This window comes from Oratosquilla oratoria, chromosome 14 (genome assembly GCF_046742065.1).
Source record: "Oratosquilla oratoria isolate Oo_2021 chromosome 14, ASM4674206v1, whole genome shotgun sequence".
Classification (NCBI taxonomy): Eukaryota; Metazoa; Arthropoda; class Malacostraca; order Stomatopoda; family Squillidae; genus Oratosquilla; species Oratosquilla oratoria.
The window spans coordinates 17,547,186-17,565,572 of record NC_134790.1 but is presented as its reverse complement, the minus strand read 5'-3'; the positions used below and the strand labels follow the sequence as shown (position 1 = coordinate 17,565,572).

The 18,387-nt window shown below is 43.2% G+C and overlaps 1 protein-coding gene across 10 annotated transcripts in view; it reads right to left on the bottom strand.

The window, feature by feature from the left end:
• The window catches only part of LOC143032750 (uncharacterized), a 243,020-nt gene that overhangs the window by 23,503 nt on the left and 201,130 nt on the right, over positions 1-18,387 (bottom strand). For all 10 annotated transcript variants that reach the window (XR_012967124.1, XR_012967123.1, XR_012967125.1 and 7 more), the window contains exons 6-13: positions 10,134-10,281; positions 8,398-8,471; positions 7,934-8,164; positions 7,139-7,257; positions 6,523-6,607; positions 2,123-2,218; positions 1,687-1,859; positions 136-336 (exon numbers count right to left, since the gene is read on the bottom strand). Coding sequence is in view for 5 of the 10 variants with exons in the window: in XM_076197720.1 (XP_076053835.1) it covers positions 136-336; positions 1,687-1,859; positions 2,123-2,218; positions 6,523-6,607; positions 7,139-7,257; positions 7,934-8,164; positions 8,398-8,471; positions 10,134-10,281 (1,127 nt within the window). In the remaining 5 variants the exon portion in view is untranslated. The remainder of the gene's footprint in view (positions 1-135; positions 337-1,686; positions 1,860-2,122; positions 2,219-6,522; positions 6,608-7,138; positions 7,258-7,933; positions 8,165-8,397; positions 8,472-10,133; positions 10,282-18,387) is intronic.

The following is an 18,387-nucleotide window of genomic DNA, read 5'->3' as shown; positions in this document are numbered from 1 at the left end:
TCATATTTGCTGCATTTTTTCCATGTTAAAGGCTCAAACTGTTAATTTTGGATTTTGGAAAGTCACACATGGACAGGTGCCCATTAGCATAAATTCGCAAGGTCATCCTGTACTTTATAATACCGACATACTAACCTTAAGTCAGATGTATTGGTTAAGTGCACAATGCTATGGTCCCTTGGTGGTGGCTGAAGCTGATTCCATCTGCTCTCAAAACTGCGTAATTCTGAGTCCTCAGGTTCAAGGTGGTCACACAGATGTGAGAGCAAGGAGTGCAAGTTTGCCATATCGGGCCGCGAACTTTCAGACTCCCAACACAGGTTCATGATGTTGTGCCTAAACACGGTTCAACAAAGTCCATTATTACACAGTAAACAACACTGCAACAAAATGCCAACTTATATCAAAATACAAGGTTTCACTTACATTATTCTAAGTACACTTTGCTTTCATTGGATACCCATAAGGTAATCATGAACAAAGACCCAACTCTTGATAGGTCTATGATAAATGCTGAGCATGTGTGCACCCACCCACTCACCCACACCAACACCACACACACCCAAAGGCCCTCTCCTATTATAAAGATGGTGGCCAAGTCTAAGTACACTTCTACATCATATGGTTTAACATCACAAACTCCCCCCTATTGGAGGGCTAGGACGGTGCCCCTCACAGAAGACTTTGTAGCATGGAATTTAATGAACCATGTCCTTGGTTCAACTTTGCCAGAGGCAGGGTTTGAACTGCTATTCTCTTCTACATCATAAACAAATTAAGCCCAATAAGTCAGCCATCCCATCTCAGCACCTCCTCAGTCATATGGTTTGGGTCAAAAGCAAAGCAGTTAGGCACAGCACTTTCATATCAGGGCCCAAAAGCCAGAGCAGTTTCACGCCCACTGAACCCTCATGATTCTCACACGTAATTTCACTACTGTATTGGTCAAGGACACAGGTCTAGAGTTTAGTGGTAATTCTTTGCTTCTTCTTTCATGAATAGGTACCATATTTGCTTTCTTCAAGTCCTACACCACCAGTAGTATTGTAGTATTGATATACAAATAAAATTGATTGCAGCCAAAGTCAAAGGCATAAATCCATTCCCACCCATTTTATCCCCACATACTCCACTCCCATTCACCCCCCTCCCTCTCTCTTTTCTTGGCTCCTCCTGGATGATGGGTCATCCCTGCATCTTGCCCACTACCCTAGGTCAGAAGCAATGAAGCAAAACGCAACACATCAACAGCAAGGTCGCTTCACTTAATCAGCGACCACCTCTCTCTGTCCCCTCATGCAGAAAAGGAGATGTGGAGAAATCCCCTCAGGCTGTGTCAAAATATCATTCACTCATACTCCCTCATCCCCCATCCCCTACCCACTCCCTTGCATGCATCACAGCATCATCCATACACAATCATTTTCCACTCACTCCTATCTTCTGTTGTTTCCCTTCCTTCCTCAACAGACATTTCCCTCTTTCCCAATGCCCCTTTTACCTTATCCATCCACCTCATCCTTGGTTGACCCCTCATGTTCACTCCCTCCACCTATGCCTAATTACACAAAATTTATTTCTAGTACAAAAATCTAGTGGTGCTGCATTGCATGTAAATTAACCATTTAAACATTATTTCAGCATCTAAAGTCTTTCTTAAATATAGTAAATATTTTCTTTCATTACATTTTATCAGCATGTAGGGTGAAGTCTCTCTGCCTCTCCATGACATAGGCTTTCTCAATCACTACGTGCTGAATAACCTCGTCATCTGTCATATCTGGATAGGGCAGCTGGCCTCGGGACAGGACTTCCCATACAATGATGCCAAAACTCCATACATTGGCAGCAAAAGTCACCTAGGATTAGAGAGATCAAATAACAAATTGTAAGTCATCACAGGCATCTACAATTTACCCATAACCATTTCATTTAAACATGTAGATTGCTCTGTTTGCACCTACAATTCTAAAGTTACATTCCATGAAAAATTCATAAGTTCAAAGATATTTTAAATATTCTCTCCTCAGTTGTGACTAAAACCAAGGAAATGTGATGATGAATCTGAAGGATAAGGAACTATACTACAAACTATAGTACATTAAAACATGATAATAATTACTTCTTTGGTCTCAATAGTGGTGTCTGTACATTTAAGCGTCTCTGGGGCACACCATCTCAGAGGTAGTGCAACATCCAAAGCACAGTAGTATTCATCCTGAAAAAAACAAATCAGCATTGAAGGGAGACCTTCCAGATATATATATATATAAGAATAATACTTTACTAACAACAAAGAGAGAAAAAACAAAAAAAATCAACATACTGTATATACAGTGAACAATAAAACTATCTTCCCAGGTGTGTCCAAAGATATATTAAATATGGCAGAACATTTTGAGAATCTGCTAGCAGTATCTAGTTGATTCTCATAATCTTTCTCCATTCATCCCACTCCCACCTGTCACCTATTTGTTTCCCTTTCATCTTAGCTCTTCATGGAGCTAAATACCTTATAACATTATATTTCATCCCTATTATTATATCATTTATCATTGTAGATATCATTGCATTTATCATATTATATGTACTATATTTATTATACGTATCTATTATTGGGACTAGGCATCCTTCTCCTTGTAGCCCCACAGGGGACATTCCTAAATGAAAAAGTAAAGGCATAAGAGGGTCTGGGAGTTTTCGGAACAGCACCCTAAGGTTTGGGTCTTTTAATGTGCGTGGATGTGGTACAGATGAGAGTAAAAGGAAAGAGATAGGTAGTATGTTTGTGAGAAGAAAGATGGATGTGCTGGCTTTGAGTCTAAGTTGAAAGGGAAGGGCGAGTGTAAGTTTGAGAGTGTAAGTGGGAGATTATCAGGAGTGAAGAGAGGGCGAGGGAGGGAAGGGGTGGCTATTCTGGTAAGTGAAGAGATAGGTAAACTTGTAGTGGAGTGGAAGGAGGTTTCCTCAAGGATAATGTGGATGAAGGTGAAACTGGGAAAGGAGACGTGGGTCTTTGTAAGTGCATATGGGCCTGGCAGTGAGAAGAGTGTAGAAGAAAGGGAGGCCTTTTGGATAGATTTAAATGAGTGCATAGAGGATTTAGGGAGAAATGTCAACGTAATAGTACTGGGAGACCTTAATGCTAGGGTAGGAAATGGTCCAATTGATGGAGTGGTTGGGAAATGTGGAGTTCCAGGAAAGAATCGTAGTGGAGAGTTGATGGTGGAAATGTGTCTAGAGAGTTGATGATAGCAAATACAGTGTTTCGGAAGAAAGTCAAGCATAAGTACACATGGGAGAGGGTGGTGGTGGAAGGGTGGTAGATAGAGCGTTGATGGATTATGTAGTGGTAAATAGGACTATGATAGGAAGAGTTAAGGATGTACATGTGCTAAGGGGAGAGGGTGGGGAATATCAGATTATTTTTTGGTGGAAGGTAAGTTGAGAGTGGAGGATAGATGGAGAAAGAGGAAAGGGACAAAAGGTAGGGAGGTGCTTAGAGTGAACTCTTTAAATGAAAAGGAAAAGGAGAAGGAGTACAAGAAGAAGCTGAAGGAGGAGTGGGAGGGAGTGAAGGATAGAGTAGAGCTAGGTGTGGAGGAGGAATGGGGATGGTTCAAGGAGGGAGTCACAAAGTGTGCAAGGATGGTGTGTGGAACAAGAAGGACAGGAGGAAATAGAAGAAAGGGTAGTGAATGGTGGGATGAGGAAATGAAGAAGGTTGTAGAAGAGAAGAAGCGAGCTTTCACAGATTGGTTACAAAATAGGATGAGGGAGTCATATGAGAGGTGAAAAGAAAAGAGAAGCAAAGCAAAAGGTAAAGGAGGCAAAGAGGAGAGCAAATGTGAAGAGTATGACAGAAAATTTTGAAAGTAATAAAAAGATGTTTTGGAAAGAAATTAAGAGAGGAAAAGGAGGCGAATCAAGTAGAGAAGAAAAGGTAAAAGGTGCAGATGGAGAGATGATAATGGAAGAGAAGGCAGTAAGGGGAAGATGGGCAGAATATTTTAGGGAGTTGCTAAATGTGAAGGAGGATAGGGAGGGAAAGATAGTTGCAGTGGGAAATGCTAAGAAAATGAGAGTGATGAGTGAGGAAAATGGAGAAGAAATAAGGAAGGATGAGGTGAAGGCAGTTGTTAAGATGATGAAAGCAGGTAAGGCACCTGGTCTGGATGGATGCCATGCAGAATGTCTAAAAAAAGGAGGTACAGTGATGGTGGACTGGTTGGTGAGGTTATTTAATGTTTGCTGGAGAGAGGGTAGAGTGCCGGAGGACTGGAGGAGTGCCTGTATAGTTCCACTTTACAAGGGAAAAGGGGACAAGTGTGAATGTAGTAGTTTCAGAGGGATTAGCTTGTTAAGTGTAGTTGGGAAGGCTTATGGGAGGATCTTGATTGAGAGGATTAGGAGAGGAACAGAGGGAGTAATTGGTGAGGAACAGTGTGGATTTAGGATGGGTAGAGGTTGTGTAGATCAGATCTTTGTGGTAAGACAAACATGTGAGAAAGCTATAGGAAAGGGGAAGGATGTTTTTTGGGCTTTTATGGATCTGGAAATGGCTTACAACAGGGTAGACAGAAAGGCACTGTGGGAGGTTATGCAGATATATGGGATAGGAGGAAAGCTTCTAGGAGCTGTCAAGAGTTTTTATGAGAGTAGTAGAGCTTGTGTCAGGATTAGAAATGGAGAGAGTTGAGTGGTTCGAGGTAAAGGTGGGACTTCGTCAAGGATGCGTTATGTCGCCCTGGCTGTTCAACTTATACATGGATGGGGTAGTGCGAGAGGTAAATGCAAGGGTAGTGGGTCAGGGACTGGAGATGGTTAAAGAAAATGGAGAAAAGTGGGAGGTGAGCCAGCTGTTGTTTGCGGACGACACTGCGCTTGTGGCAGGATTGGAGGAGGGATTGAGGAAGTTGGTGACAGAGTTTGGGAGAGTACGTGATAGAAAAAAGCTAAAGATAAATGTGGGTAAAAGTAAGGTGATGAGATGTACAAGGGGTGAAAGTGGCAGTAGACTGGAAGTGAGCATTAAGGGAGAGCGACTGGAGGAAGTGGATAGTTTTAGATACTTGGGTGCAAATGTGGCAGGAAAAGGTGGAGTGAAGGTGGAGGTAGAATGCAGACTGAGAGAAGCGAGTAAATGCCTTGGTGGATTGAAGAGTGTAATGAGAAATAGACATTTGGGAATGGATGCTAAGAGGAGACTGTATGAAGGAGTGATTGTGCCAACAGCACTGTATGGGGCAGAAACATGGAACATAAGAGAGGAAGAGAGAAGGAGTTTGACTGCGTTTGAGATGAGGTGTCTGAGAAGTATGATGGGGGTTACGAGGCTAGAGTGAGAAATGAGGAGGTGAGGAGAAGAACGGGGGTGGAAATGGAGTTGGGAGATAGGGTTGATGAAAAAGTATTAGGATGGTCTGGACACATGGAAAGAATGAGTGAAGAAAGACAAGTAAAAGAGGTATGGAAGGCAGATGTGGAGGGAGTGAACATGAGGGGACGTCCTAGGATGAGGTGGATGGATGGGGTGAAGGGGGCTTTGGGGAAGAGGGGAATGTCTGTTGAGGAAGACAGGGGTGAATGGAGAATGGTTGTATATGGATGATGTTGTGATGCATGAGGTGGAATGGGCGGGAGAATGGGGGGTGAGGTAGTATATGTGAGCAAAATTTGATGCAGCCTGAAGGGATTTCTCCCCGTCTTCTCCTTTTATGCATGGGGGGACGGAGAGGGGGGGTTGCCAATTTAATGAAGCGGCCTTGCTGTGGATGTGCTGTGTCTGGCAACACTGCTTCTGACCCAGGGCAATGGACAAGGTGCAAGGATGACCAGTCATCTAGGAGGTGCTAAGATAAGAGGGAGGGTGGAGGGATGTGGAGTATATTCAGGGATGGAATGGGTGGGAATGATTTTATGCCTTTTCCTTTTTGGCTACCTCCCTTGTAAGGGGGAAAAAGCCTTGGTATATGTATGTATGTATGTACATGTATAACAACACGCATCACTTATGTTTGAACACATGTGACAGCATGGCATTCCCTCAGATATACCAAATTTCTGGATACAATGTCAAACCCTTAACCCCAAATGGTTCATTATATTAAGGTTTTACTACAATCATATAAATCAAGAGTCCTTTCCTCATTGTCAGGGGTGTGGCTCAGTAAAAACACAATAATACCAACTCCACACAATAGTATTTTGTATATGAAATAATACATACAAACATACATACATATACCAAGGCTTTTTCCCCCTTACAAGGGAGGTAGCCAAAAAGGGAAAGGCATAAAATCATTTCCATCCATTCCATCCCTGAATACACTCCACACCCCTCCACCCTCCCTCTTATCTGAGCACCTCCTGGATGACAGGTGATCCCTGCACCTTGTCCACTGCCCTGGGTCAGAAGCAGTGTCGCAAGACTGCCCACATCACAACATGAAATAATGTGTTCAATAATTTACTTATGAAATAGATCTACATGAAGTTAAGTATGGTACCATGCAAACTCACCTTATAATAATCTATATTGCAGCCATAATCCCCAATCTTCACAGTTAGATCCTCATCAACGACACAGTTTCTGGCAGCTAAATCTCTGAAGATAAATGAACATTATTAGCCTTATGTCTTAGAAAATAAAATCAGAGGAAGATGATTCAACAGAGACAAAATAAAAAACCTTCAAGACTATTACAAAAATATTAATTCTTAACACTTTACATTTAGTTACATGTTTTTCTTGTATATTGCTGCAGTAATAAACAAATTTCATCTTCATGCTTGGATTTAAAACTCTTCACTTCCTCTAGCCTCTCACCTTTAACCCTCACATTTAACCTCCCACTATAATCATTCCTTATACATCTCATCACTTTACTTTTGCCCACTCAATTGTACCTTCCTTCACTTAGCCTTCCAAACTTGGCACCAACCACCTCAATTTCTCCTCAGAATCAGAAACAAGTGCAATTCCACTTGCAAATAACATCTGGCAGCTTTAGAAACAAGCTGATACAAACATATACAAAAATGTACTAAAAACTTTTCCAGTCTGTCTAAAAACACCTGCACTAGAATATTTCATATCAAATCTACATGAATCATGATACTCCAAGCTAAAACTCACGTATGGATGAAGGCATGTTGGTGCATGTGTGCAAGTCCAGCCGCAACATTCTGCACCATCCGCAATAACACTGCTTCTTTTAAAGTTTTGTCTTGACGGACTAGAGCTTTCAAGTCACCCTGTAGGAGTTAAAGAAACATATACAACTTAAAACAGTCAAACAGTATTGAGAAATTATCCTCCATAAGCATTCTATAACCACTCAAAAATAAATTGAAAATGTTAACAATAGCATCTTTGACCTGTACTTTTGGTAAAACACCAAACAATACACAAGATCAATGGTCAAATCCCACATTTTTCTGACTGGATACAAGTTTTTGTTTCATATAACCATATTTTTCTCAACTAAAAGAAATATCTACATGAGTATTTGTACACCTTCTAGTACAGTTAAGTCCCCTAAGCCAATTACAATTATGAGCTAAAATGTAACTTAAAAAAAAAATCTATATGCACATACATAAAGGCTACATAATTTTTTCATCTATTTATAACCTCTCTCTATTCACACCTATTCCCACTTAATTTTTCTCATTCAACTGGCACTCTAGCATCCAATGCCATACTTTTTGTGGAAAAGAAATTACTAAATCAGTCAATTTTTCACAAATGGCATAATGATATACTAGTAAAAAATAAATAAATAAAAATAAAATAAAATAAATAAACAAATATATCAATATACTAATAGATAGAAAAAAAGATAGAAAAAAAAGATACTAGCATTAGTTATAACACTTATTTTAGGAAAAAACACCTTTATGCATAACATTTGATAAACATAAAACTCACCATGGTACACAGCTGTAGGAGGATGAGGAAGGGTTCTGTCTCCAAGCAGTAAGCAAGGACTTTGAGAATATTGGGATGAGTGAGGTCTCTATATGCACGCAGTTCATGAAGGAAATACATCTGTTCAGTGGGTGTAGCATCTTCACGAAGAACCTTTACAGCCACTCGAATAGGTGGAGCCTTTGCAACATGCAGTTCATGATTTATGCCTGTTGCTCTGCCCTCAAGCACCTATTGGAGAGAATTGTATTAAAGGCCCTGTTAAATAATTCCACAAAAGATGGATTATACAACTCATTACTGCACTCTCCTATAGCTAATCTATCCACTGCACTAAAGGGGCTTCTTCGATAAAACTACATGAGAGAGAAGATCGAGTGGTTTGTGTATAGTCTACAGTTCCTGGTTCTGGCAATTACAGTTAAATCAATAAACAGAAATAAACAGAACTGTAGTTTACCTACCCGCCCAAACCATCCACGGCCTATTTCTCTTACATACTGAAGCTGACTGCGTGGAAAGTTTTTGTGAGGTTCCGCTGTAGAGGAAATTACAAGATATATTAAATGAGATCTATCAAATAAAACTGACACAATTAATTTCAATACCACTGGTATTGGGGAACTGCATTTCCTTTGTATTAACTCCTGTGGAAAACATCATACCTATCTGTGCATCATATACATCTTAATACTGATATTCTGGTCTCTCAATCTTTTTCTTTAATATGGTGACATTGGTGGCCAGTTTACAAATTTCATGTGAAATTGATTAGATAAGGACAGCACACTTTTGCCTCAACTCTTCATGGGAAAAATGAATACATAAAATAAAAAGGATACCTTGCCTTCTTCCTCCATCCCATTCAGTGGCTTAAAAAAATAAATAAAATAAAACACATTTCCTTTAAAACCCACACTGGATGCCACTGACCCTTTTATTCCAGTTGCTTACCAGCCTATTTTTTTCCAGCTGCCTGTGACCCCTTTGATAGTAAGATGATAATTACAAGACTATCTCTCTTTGCAGAGGGGTACCTCCTGTTTGAAGGGAGGGGGAGTTAAGAATAAGAAGAGAAAGAACATCTGGAACAAGAAAAAAATAAACAGGAAGGAGAGGAAGAGATAGAAGAAGTGCAGACGGAAGATGAAGAAGTGGGGGAGAGGATGAAGGAGGACAAGACTGAAGTGGATGAGGACGAGGAAGAAAAGGAGGAAAAGAGAAGGAAGAGGAACAAAGGGAGTGAGAAGAAGAGGGGAGAAAAGGAGAAAAATGGAAATGAAGAAGATGAAGAGGAGGAAAGAGAAGAAAGAGGAGGGAGAGGAAACAGAAGAGCAGGAAGAAAAGGAAGAAGAAAATAAGAAAGTAGTAGTAGGAGGAGGAGGAGGCGGATGAGGTCGACGAAAAAGAGAACAAGAGAAAATAGACAAGAGGACGAGGAAGAAGAGAAAGACAGAGTAGGAAGATAAAGAGGATGGGGTGGGGAAGAGGAGGAAGAAAAGAGTGAAGATGAAGAAAAGAAGGAAGAGAAAGCAGAGAACTGGAAGAGGTGGGGGAAGAAGAGGAAGATGAAGAATTATTATTATTTGGTCGGTAATAAACATTTTTCTATCCTTACGGAAAATAGATCACCGAAGAGGTGGAGCTATTGAGGTGATAAAGGGGAGAATGAAGAGAGGGCTGAAACAGAACGGAGAGAAAATAGATCAAAGTAATCATCACCATTCTTCTTTTGAGTTGAGACAAGTCTCCAATCACAAAAGAATGCAGAGCGACTCTGGTCGGTGGAGATGCCACTAAAGTCCCTAAAATACTGACAATAAAACAAACCATCAATACCCCATGAGGAGAAGAGGGAGAGGAGGAGGGGGAGGGGTGAAAGAGAGGGAGGGGATAAGGGAGACGTAGAAGGAAGAAGAGGTGTTTGGGGAGATAGGGGTGTAGGAAGAGGAGCAGAAGAAAAAAAAAATAAAGAACAAAATATACGAAAGACGAAAGAAAAAGGACGAAGAGAAATAAGAAAGAATAATAATTCCGGTGAACACTTTGACCCTTGGCTGGCATCCTGTTCACAGATCCTCTTCTGGTGCGCACCATCCACTTTCCCTTCCCCCCACCCTCCAGCCCCTCTCAGGAGGAGTCCGACACGTGCCTTCCTTCCTTTCCCCCATGATGGCTCCTGAGTGCTCACCGAACTCACCGAACCAGTGCTCCGCCTGAGCAGACATGTTGTTGGCGACGACGCTCGGGAAGGAAGCCGGCAGCGTCTTCTCCGTAATGCCCTGCTTCTCCTTAGCGGCGCCTCCCGGCCCCCGGGGACGGATGTCCGGCAGAGGCTCGAAGTTGATCTGGCAGGAGTAAAAAAAATGACATAAATATCCAGATTGTACTACACTACCATCATATGAAAGGAGAATTTACAATAATTTTGGTTGAATGAAGAACGCATCTGGGGAAATGTGTGTGTGTATACAGAATATATATTACACTGGTCACTGCAGAGGTCGGATGGGGAAGAGAATGAAAAGGGGGAAATTGGAGATCAGGGGGTAAGAGTACGTAAAGAAAGCTAAAATGGGATGGAAGAAAGAGGAAGAGGAGTAGGAGAAAGAAGAGTAGGGGGAGGAGGAAGAACAGAATGGGAGAAAGGAGGAGGAGGGGGAGAGGAAGCAGGGAGAGTGAGGGAGGAGGAAGAACAGAATGGGAGAAAGGAGGAGGAGGGGAAGAGGAAGCAGGGAGAGTGAGGGAGGAGGGGGAATGGTGGAGAAGGGAGGAGGAATGGAGTAGAGAGGATGAAAGAATGGGGACGTGCGTGTGGTAGACAAGAGAGTATTTATGATTGAAAAGGATGGATGGATGGAAGGAAAGGAATGGGCGAAAGATAATAGAAATTGAGGAGTCACTATTTTCCTCTTACCCTTTCTCCTCCTCCTCTCCTGACTACCTACTATTTCTACTTCTACTACTACTACTATCCGCTGGCACACAAACAGACCCACAGTAATACAAACTAAACTAGAGTTCAATGCACTGTGGGAATGCGAGTTACAAATACCGTCATTATAAAAGAATACTGCAATCCTAAACTGTATTCCCTAATGACTGAATTTTACAACCTCCCAATTCTCTAGTGCCAAGAAATACAAGGAAAAAGAAGTAAGAAAACAGAATGTGAGACTGGTCGGCCAGTAGCTATATTTACAAAGGGACTGACAAATATACATTTTCTTCATAATAATAATTTTTCTTTCATGCATTATTTTTTCATGGAATAAATCCAGTATCTCAGACCCATGTTACTTTTATCTATTAGTATTATAATTATTATTTATTTTTATAAAAGGGTTAAAAAAAGGAGGAAAAAATAATCAAGATCAACTGCTCAGGAATTATTTTGTTCTCAGATGTTATTTGCCTAAGAGGTCCAAATGTTACCTTGAAATTTTAACAAATAAGAATTATTTTTAAGATGAATTAAGTGACCAAGAAATGCACAATTCGTGAGAATCACGAATTACAAAACAATTCTAGAGCATTAGCGGAGAAAAATTGCGTCAGCTGTCTGTCCATGTCACATGCTACCGTTAGTTTTCGTAGCATCCTTTCTTCGGCAGTATAAGGGTCAACCAAGACAAAGAATGGCTTCCTTCACGTAATGCAATATGCTAGGTGGGAGTGGGGGAAGAGAGAGAAAATTCGGCCAAATGTCTCACCTCACCGAGTCTTCAGTTCAGAATACGTCGACCATCCGACAATAACTTGGGTCAGTTAATTTTTGTTAACAGTTTGATTTTCATACTTTTGTAATAATAATTGCAAAAGAAATTGTGAAGGGTGTATAGAATGCATATAAATTCTATATCAGAGATAAAATAATACAAATCGCAAAATATTTTCATTCGTGAAAGTGACAAAAAACTGCCAGAAATCCAGACATGAACGATTTGAAATGAATTCATAACGGACATCTCCAGAATCTCCTTGTGTCAGCGACAACAAAGCAGCTGACGAACTGTTAACAAGATTTGATCCACTTTTCCACTTCCATGCATACAATCACTTATTTTTCTTTATTCATATAGAATTTTTTTTGTTTATTTATCTATTCTTATCATCATCATTTCAATTCCGCTGCAGTTTTGTTTCTGGTCCACGAGAGTGCCGAAGCATCCTATTTACGTATTTCCCTTAAAAGTTATTGTTCAACTGTTCCAGCCCGCCATTAAGTGGATTTGCTGCACTGGGTTGGAATAAGCTGCGTAGTTTGATGGTCAACAGACTGGCTCCGCAAATACACTTCATTAGCCACGACAGCCGTTCTGGCTAACGTTGTTTCGCTAGATTTGCAAGGTGGAATATGTATATACATTTTGCGTGTATTATATATATATACTGTATATATATATATATATATATATATTATATATATATATATATATATATATATATATATATATATGATGTAAGCGGAATAGGAAACACAGGAGTCTTAGTCTTGAGTTTATTCCTGACTAGTTTCGCAGGTATGCATACCTGCGAAACTAGTCAGGAATAAACTCAAGACTAAGACTCCTGTGTTTCCTATTCCGCTTACATCAACCTGTCAGAATGTCTCAACATATATATATATGTGTGTGTGTGTGTGTGTGTGTGTGTGTGTGTGTGTGTGTGTGTGTGTGTGTGTGTGTGTGTGTGTGTGTATTCACCTCACCTCGGATCTGCTGCAGTCTGTCGAGACAGCCAGACACCACCCTACGGCAGCGAGCTCAGAGCTCATTATTTGCCGATCTCTGGGTAGGTCTGAGACCACTCACACACCACACACCGGGACAGCAAGGTCACAACTCCTTGACTAACGTCCCGTACCTACTCACTGCTAGGTGAACAGGGGTTACACGTGAAAGGAGACAATCCCAACTTATCTCCGCCCGGCCGGGAAATCGAACCCCGGTTCTCTGGCTTGTGAGGCCAGTGCTTTACCAATCCGCCACCGAGCCGTGTGTGTGTGTGTGTATGTTTACCTTACTGAAATATACAGAAGCTACACTCGTAAGATCCGGTTTTTCCAACTATCATGCCTATTTTTTCAAGTCATCTAAACTATTCATCAGTTTACGTCCTCTCATCCCCAGCTAAACCTTACAAATATCTGTCAAGTGAAAGATTATGCTGTATCCACACTCTTAAATATTTCTTGTAATTTGTTTATATAATCTCCTCACTTCTCTTTGAATAATGCAGCGATGGTCGCTTTAGAGCTCGTGCCCATTTTCAACAGTTCACATTTCCTGGCACTGAAATTAATGTTCCACTCTTGGCTCCAGGCATAGTGTGAATTGGGAGTTTTTTTTATAGCAACGACCTACACCCCTCTATATCTCTTCCCCTTCTCGTGATCTTTGCGCCATCTGCAAACTTATTAGCATTTATCGTTATACGTTCCATCATGTCAGTTATGTACACAATGAGCATTACAGGAGCTAGTACTGATCATTGTGGAACCCCACTGGTCACTGGCTTCCATCCTGTCTTACCTCTCACTACGAAGGATTACAAAGGAGGAACATGCCGACAGGTGACCTTTTAGTCCATAACTTAGTCGGATGCGATAAATTATAATGATAAATATGAATAAATAAAAATTATAACAATATAAATAATAAATAAATAAATGCATAGGTAGAGTTAAACAATAAACAAACAGGTAAATAGTAAATGACAGTAAATTGACAAATACTGATAAATGAAAATCAAGCAAATAATAATAAACAGACAAATAACAAAAAATATACTTAAAAACATTTCATCCATTCAAGAAAGTTACCTTTTAGTCCACAAATACGTTTCAGTTTCCATTGCAGTAGATTGTGAGGGACTTTGTCAAAGGCTTTCTCAAGATCTAGAATGCAAACACTCCACTTGCAACACATCAACCACTCTCAAGCAAATCCACACAAGATTTGGAGAGGAAACTAAACTGATTGCATTTCAATAGGTTCATATTCATCTCCTGAAGACTACTTCACCCAACACTCTTGCGATTCTTTCAGATCATTTCATTATCGTGAGTGTGCGTGAGCAAGTACATGTTCGTCTGCGCATGGTGATTTATTTTTTCACTAGATCGTACTGTCTATCGGCAACACAATTTGAAGAACATATATATCGTCACTTGACCTCTTCCCCCATCACCGTCTTAAAGTGAGGCGTGACGTAGCGTGACGTAGCGTGACGTGGTGTAAGACGAGGAACTGGGCGGATGGGCGGGGGCGCAGCAACATTCACGGAAAAAAAAAAACGAGTGAGGGAGAGAGGGAGGGAGAGAGGGAAGGGGTGTCCCTCCCTCTCTCCGGTCGCATAGCGGCTTGCGGCAAGAGCACGGGGAGTGGGGTGGAGGTGGGGAGTTACAAGTACTCTATTTTCCCAGTTTCAATCTCGTAATATCACGTCTTTTTTTCCATTGTTCAGTTCAAACTAAAATTCAGTGTGTGTGTGTGTGTGTGTGTTCACCCAACTGTAGTTAAGGAAAGGAACTACGACAATGGGGTTCTACCTTTTACCCTCTAATTATTGTAAAAAAAAATATGTGATGTGCCTACGCCAGGAGGCGCTGAGTAGCTGCGGCCGCAGTCGTCTCCTTTGCCCTATGCACATGGACTGCTGGGGGGAAGTAAATGTTGGGAATCTGAGAAAAGTGCGGGATTCGAACCCACAACTACGCGAATGCGAGACCAGCACGTTTCCGATTACGCCACCAGTTTGTGCTATAACTCCTTATTGTGTGTGTGATTCACCATGGTCTTGGATCACGTGTTGGACTCGTGAACGACAGTTATTAACCTCCCGGATGAAAGCTCAGAGCTCGTATGACCTATCTATGGGTAATACTGACCTTCCACGCACACATAACCCAAACTCCACGCCCACAAGAGTTGGAGTAACAACCCGCAGCGCATCGACACTGAAACTGTTTCAGCCCTGGGCGGGATTCGAACCCGGACCGCCGTAGTGGCAGGCGAGAACTCTAGCCACCGCGCCACGAGGTTGTGTGTGTGTGTGTGTGTGTGTGTGTGTGTGTGTGTGTGTATCTAATTGTATTTACCTCATAATTATACTCTTATTCTCTGCTTATGATATAGCTTAATTTTCATATTTTGTTCCAACTTGCGCTGTATCACCTAGACTCTTCCAGTTCACGCAAATGTATTGAAAAATATTTCTCATCTTTACCACGTCCTTCAGAGAAGTGGTCTTCCTCGATGTGTCCCCGTGACCTCGCGATGACCTTGCGATGACCTCGTACCCCAAATCAAGAGATTTTCCGTCAATCTAATCCGTCCCTTTTGGTGATTTCATCGTCGATTCTTCAACGATGGTAGTCTTGTGCTTCTAGTCTCCCTTCGTACGATTTACCTGGAGCCCGGCCTCAGTCTGGCTACTGATCTTTGTCTTCTGTCGGTCTGGCTTGCAGATTTCACTCTGTGAGAGGACCATACCTTTGCTGCACATTCCAATTTATGGCAAAGTAGGGTCTATGATGTTTTCATCTTTTCATTCGCGCGCGTGCGCGCGCGCGCGTGTGTGTGTGTGTGTGTGTGTGTGTGTGTGTGTGTGTGTGTGTGTGTGTGTGTGTGTGTGTGTGTGTGTGTGTGAGAGAGAGAGAGAGAGAGAGAGAGAGAGAGAGAGAGAGAGAGAGAGAGAGAGAGAGAGAGAGAGAGAGAGAGAGAGACGCGCGTGCGCAGGTATGCGCGTGTTGGTATGAGGATGTGATCCACGACTAAAGAGGAGGAGCGGGAGTGGTGGGGGGGGGCAGATCCACAGACATGGGTGCGTGATTCGAGGTGCTGCTGCTGCTGCTGCAGAACGGGAAGGACGGTTGGAGGGAAGGGGGAGGGAGGGAGGGAGGGAGGGATGTGACCCGGGGATTCAGACACGCTGGAGTGCTTCTGTTCGAGTCGTTTTTCGCCGTAAAGGCGAAAGGTATGGAAGGGGGCGAAGGAATGGAGGGATGGGAGGGGAGGATGTGGTGGGATGGAAGGAGGAAGAGGAGGAGGTGTGGGCGTGGACGAAGGCACCTGGTGAGGTCAGGCGTGGGTGGCGAAGGGAGAAGAGAGGTTGCAAGGTAAGGAAGCGATGGGTGAAAGTGTGTGTGTCGGGGGGGGGGACGCAAGCGAGGACAAGACGGGTAGGGGACGGGGGCGGAGAGGGGGCGGGGAGTCAAGGACAATGGCAAAGAGGGAAGTCCAGATGGGGTTGGGGGTGGGAGAAACGGGGTACAGGAGGGAAGGGGAGAGGGGAAGGGAGGGGAGAGGGGAAGGGAGGGGAGCAACGAGAAGGGAAAAGGCAAACTTGAGTGACAGACAAGGGGGACGGAATATACGAGCAGACATAACAGGTATCGTCAGTGACGAGAACGCGAGGAAGAGGGAAGAAGGAAGAGGGAAAAGGAGGAAAAGGGGAGGAGAAGAAAGGGATAAAGAGAGAAATGGAGGAAGGGATAAAGGGGAAGGAGGGAGGGGAAACAGAAAAAAGATGGGGGGAAACCAAGGAAGGAGGAGGAGGAGAAAGAGGAGGAGGAGGAGGAGGAGTATGATAAAGGAAAGGATCGCAATAGGGAGGAGGAAAGAAGGGAAAAGGAAGGGGAGAGAAATGGAAAAGAGAAAGAGAAGAGAAGGGAAAAGGAGGAAAAGAAAATGGAAAAGGAAGAGAGAAGCTGAAAGGAGAAGACAGAAGAGAAGAGAAGAGGAAGGAAACGAGGAGGATGAGGAGGAGGGAAGGAAACGAGGAGGAGGAGGAGGGGAATGCAAAGGGGAGGAGGGATGGAAGCGAGGAGAGGAAGAGGAAAGGAGTCGAGGAGGGGAATGAGGTGGAGAGGAACAGCATGTACAGGGACGTGAGGAGGGATAAGGAGGGGAAGGGTTGAGTGGAGGTTACCAGGCTTAGAGGGGATGAGGGGGTGAGGGGGTCAAGGAAATGAAAAAAGGAGGTTAACGGCGAAGAGAGGAGGTACAGATATGGTGAGAGGAAGACGAGGGTAAGTTGACGAGTAAACTACAAAAATCCTTGGGGGGAATGGAAAAGAAAGAAAGAGAGAGGGAGAGAGAGAGAAAGATAGTTGAAATATGACAAATATTAAATCGTTTCCGTGCCAGTTGCCTTTCCCTTCAATTATCATTTTGTTCAACCCAGTGTCAGGTTATCTTAATCACCTCCTTGGCACCCCCCCCCCCCCCGTTGTGGCGCCAAAGGGCACAAGATGGAAGTCTCCATGTGCCGAAGAAGGGGGACTTGGCGCCACCGCCAATTTCACCTATTTTATTATTCTCACTGCCGCCAAGCGATTTTATTCAGGTGAAAGGGTCAAGCCCAAGATCATAAGAAGTGGAACGATTTCATGACAAATGCACGGCGCCTTCAACATGACGACGCTTGGGTGTCAAAGGCACAGTTTCGGCAGCTGGCAACATCATCTCAGTCAAAATGATCGAATCAACCTGTTTTTTTGTGTGTGTGTGTGTGTGTGTGTGTGTGTGTGTGTGTGTGTGTGTGTGTGTGTGTGTGTGTGTCTGTCGCACTAGCATGAAACTGTAAAACTGTCGTCACAGACTCCTTTGTCATATGATTAAGTAATGAGAGAATCTCCTGGACATGACGAAGACGAAGTTCACAGACGAAGATGAAAATAAAGACGAAGACAATGGTGAAGATGAAAATGAAGACGATGATGAAGAACAAGATGAAAATGAAGATAAAGTTGAAAACGAAGGTGATAAAGAACAAGAACATAAATAAAGAGAAAAAGAACAGAAAAAAAGAAGCTAGAAAACGTGACTAAAACAAAAAAGGCGAACAGGAGCAAAAGGACCATGAAAAAAGAGGGGTGGGAGTAAGGAGACGGTGGACGAGGTGGGGGGGGGGACTTGGAAGGGGACGAGTGGACAAGGTGGAGTATGTGGAATAGGGGAGAGTGGAGGAGGAGCGAGTGGAACGAGATCGTGAGATTGAGGAGAGGTCATGGGGGCGAGGGGGGTCGAGGGCGGATTGGGGGGGAAATAGAATGGGGAGGGGGGTTAACTTCCGAAGGGCGGGTGCAAGATCCCGAGGAGTGATGGTGGAGGGAGTGAGGGAGGAGAAGGGGTCAAGGGGGGGAGGGAGAAACTCGGGGGAAGAAAGGGAATCGGGGGGGGGGGTCGAAAGCAGAGGAAACTGGAAGACGAGCACAGTCCGAGGAAGAGGAAGAGGAGCAGGGGGAGGAGGAGGGGTGGTGGAGGACGAGGAGGATTGGTGGAGGATGAGGAGGGGAAGAAGGAGGAGGGGTGGAAGACGAGGGGGGGAGAAGGAGGAAGGGGAGGAGGAGGAGGAGGAAGGGGAGGAGGAAGGGGAGAAGGAGGAAGGGGAGGAGGAGGAGGAGGAAGGGGAGGAGGAGGAGGAAGGGGAGGAGGAGGAGGAAGGGG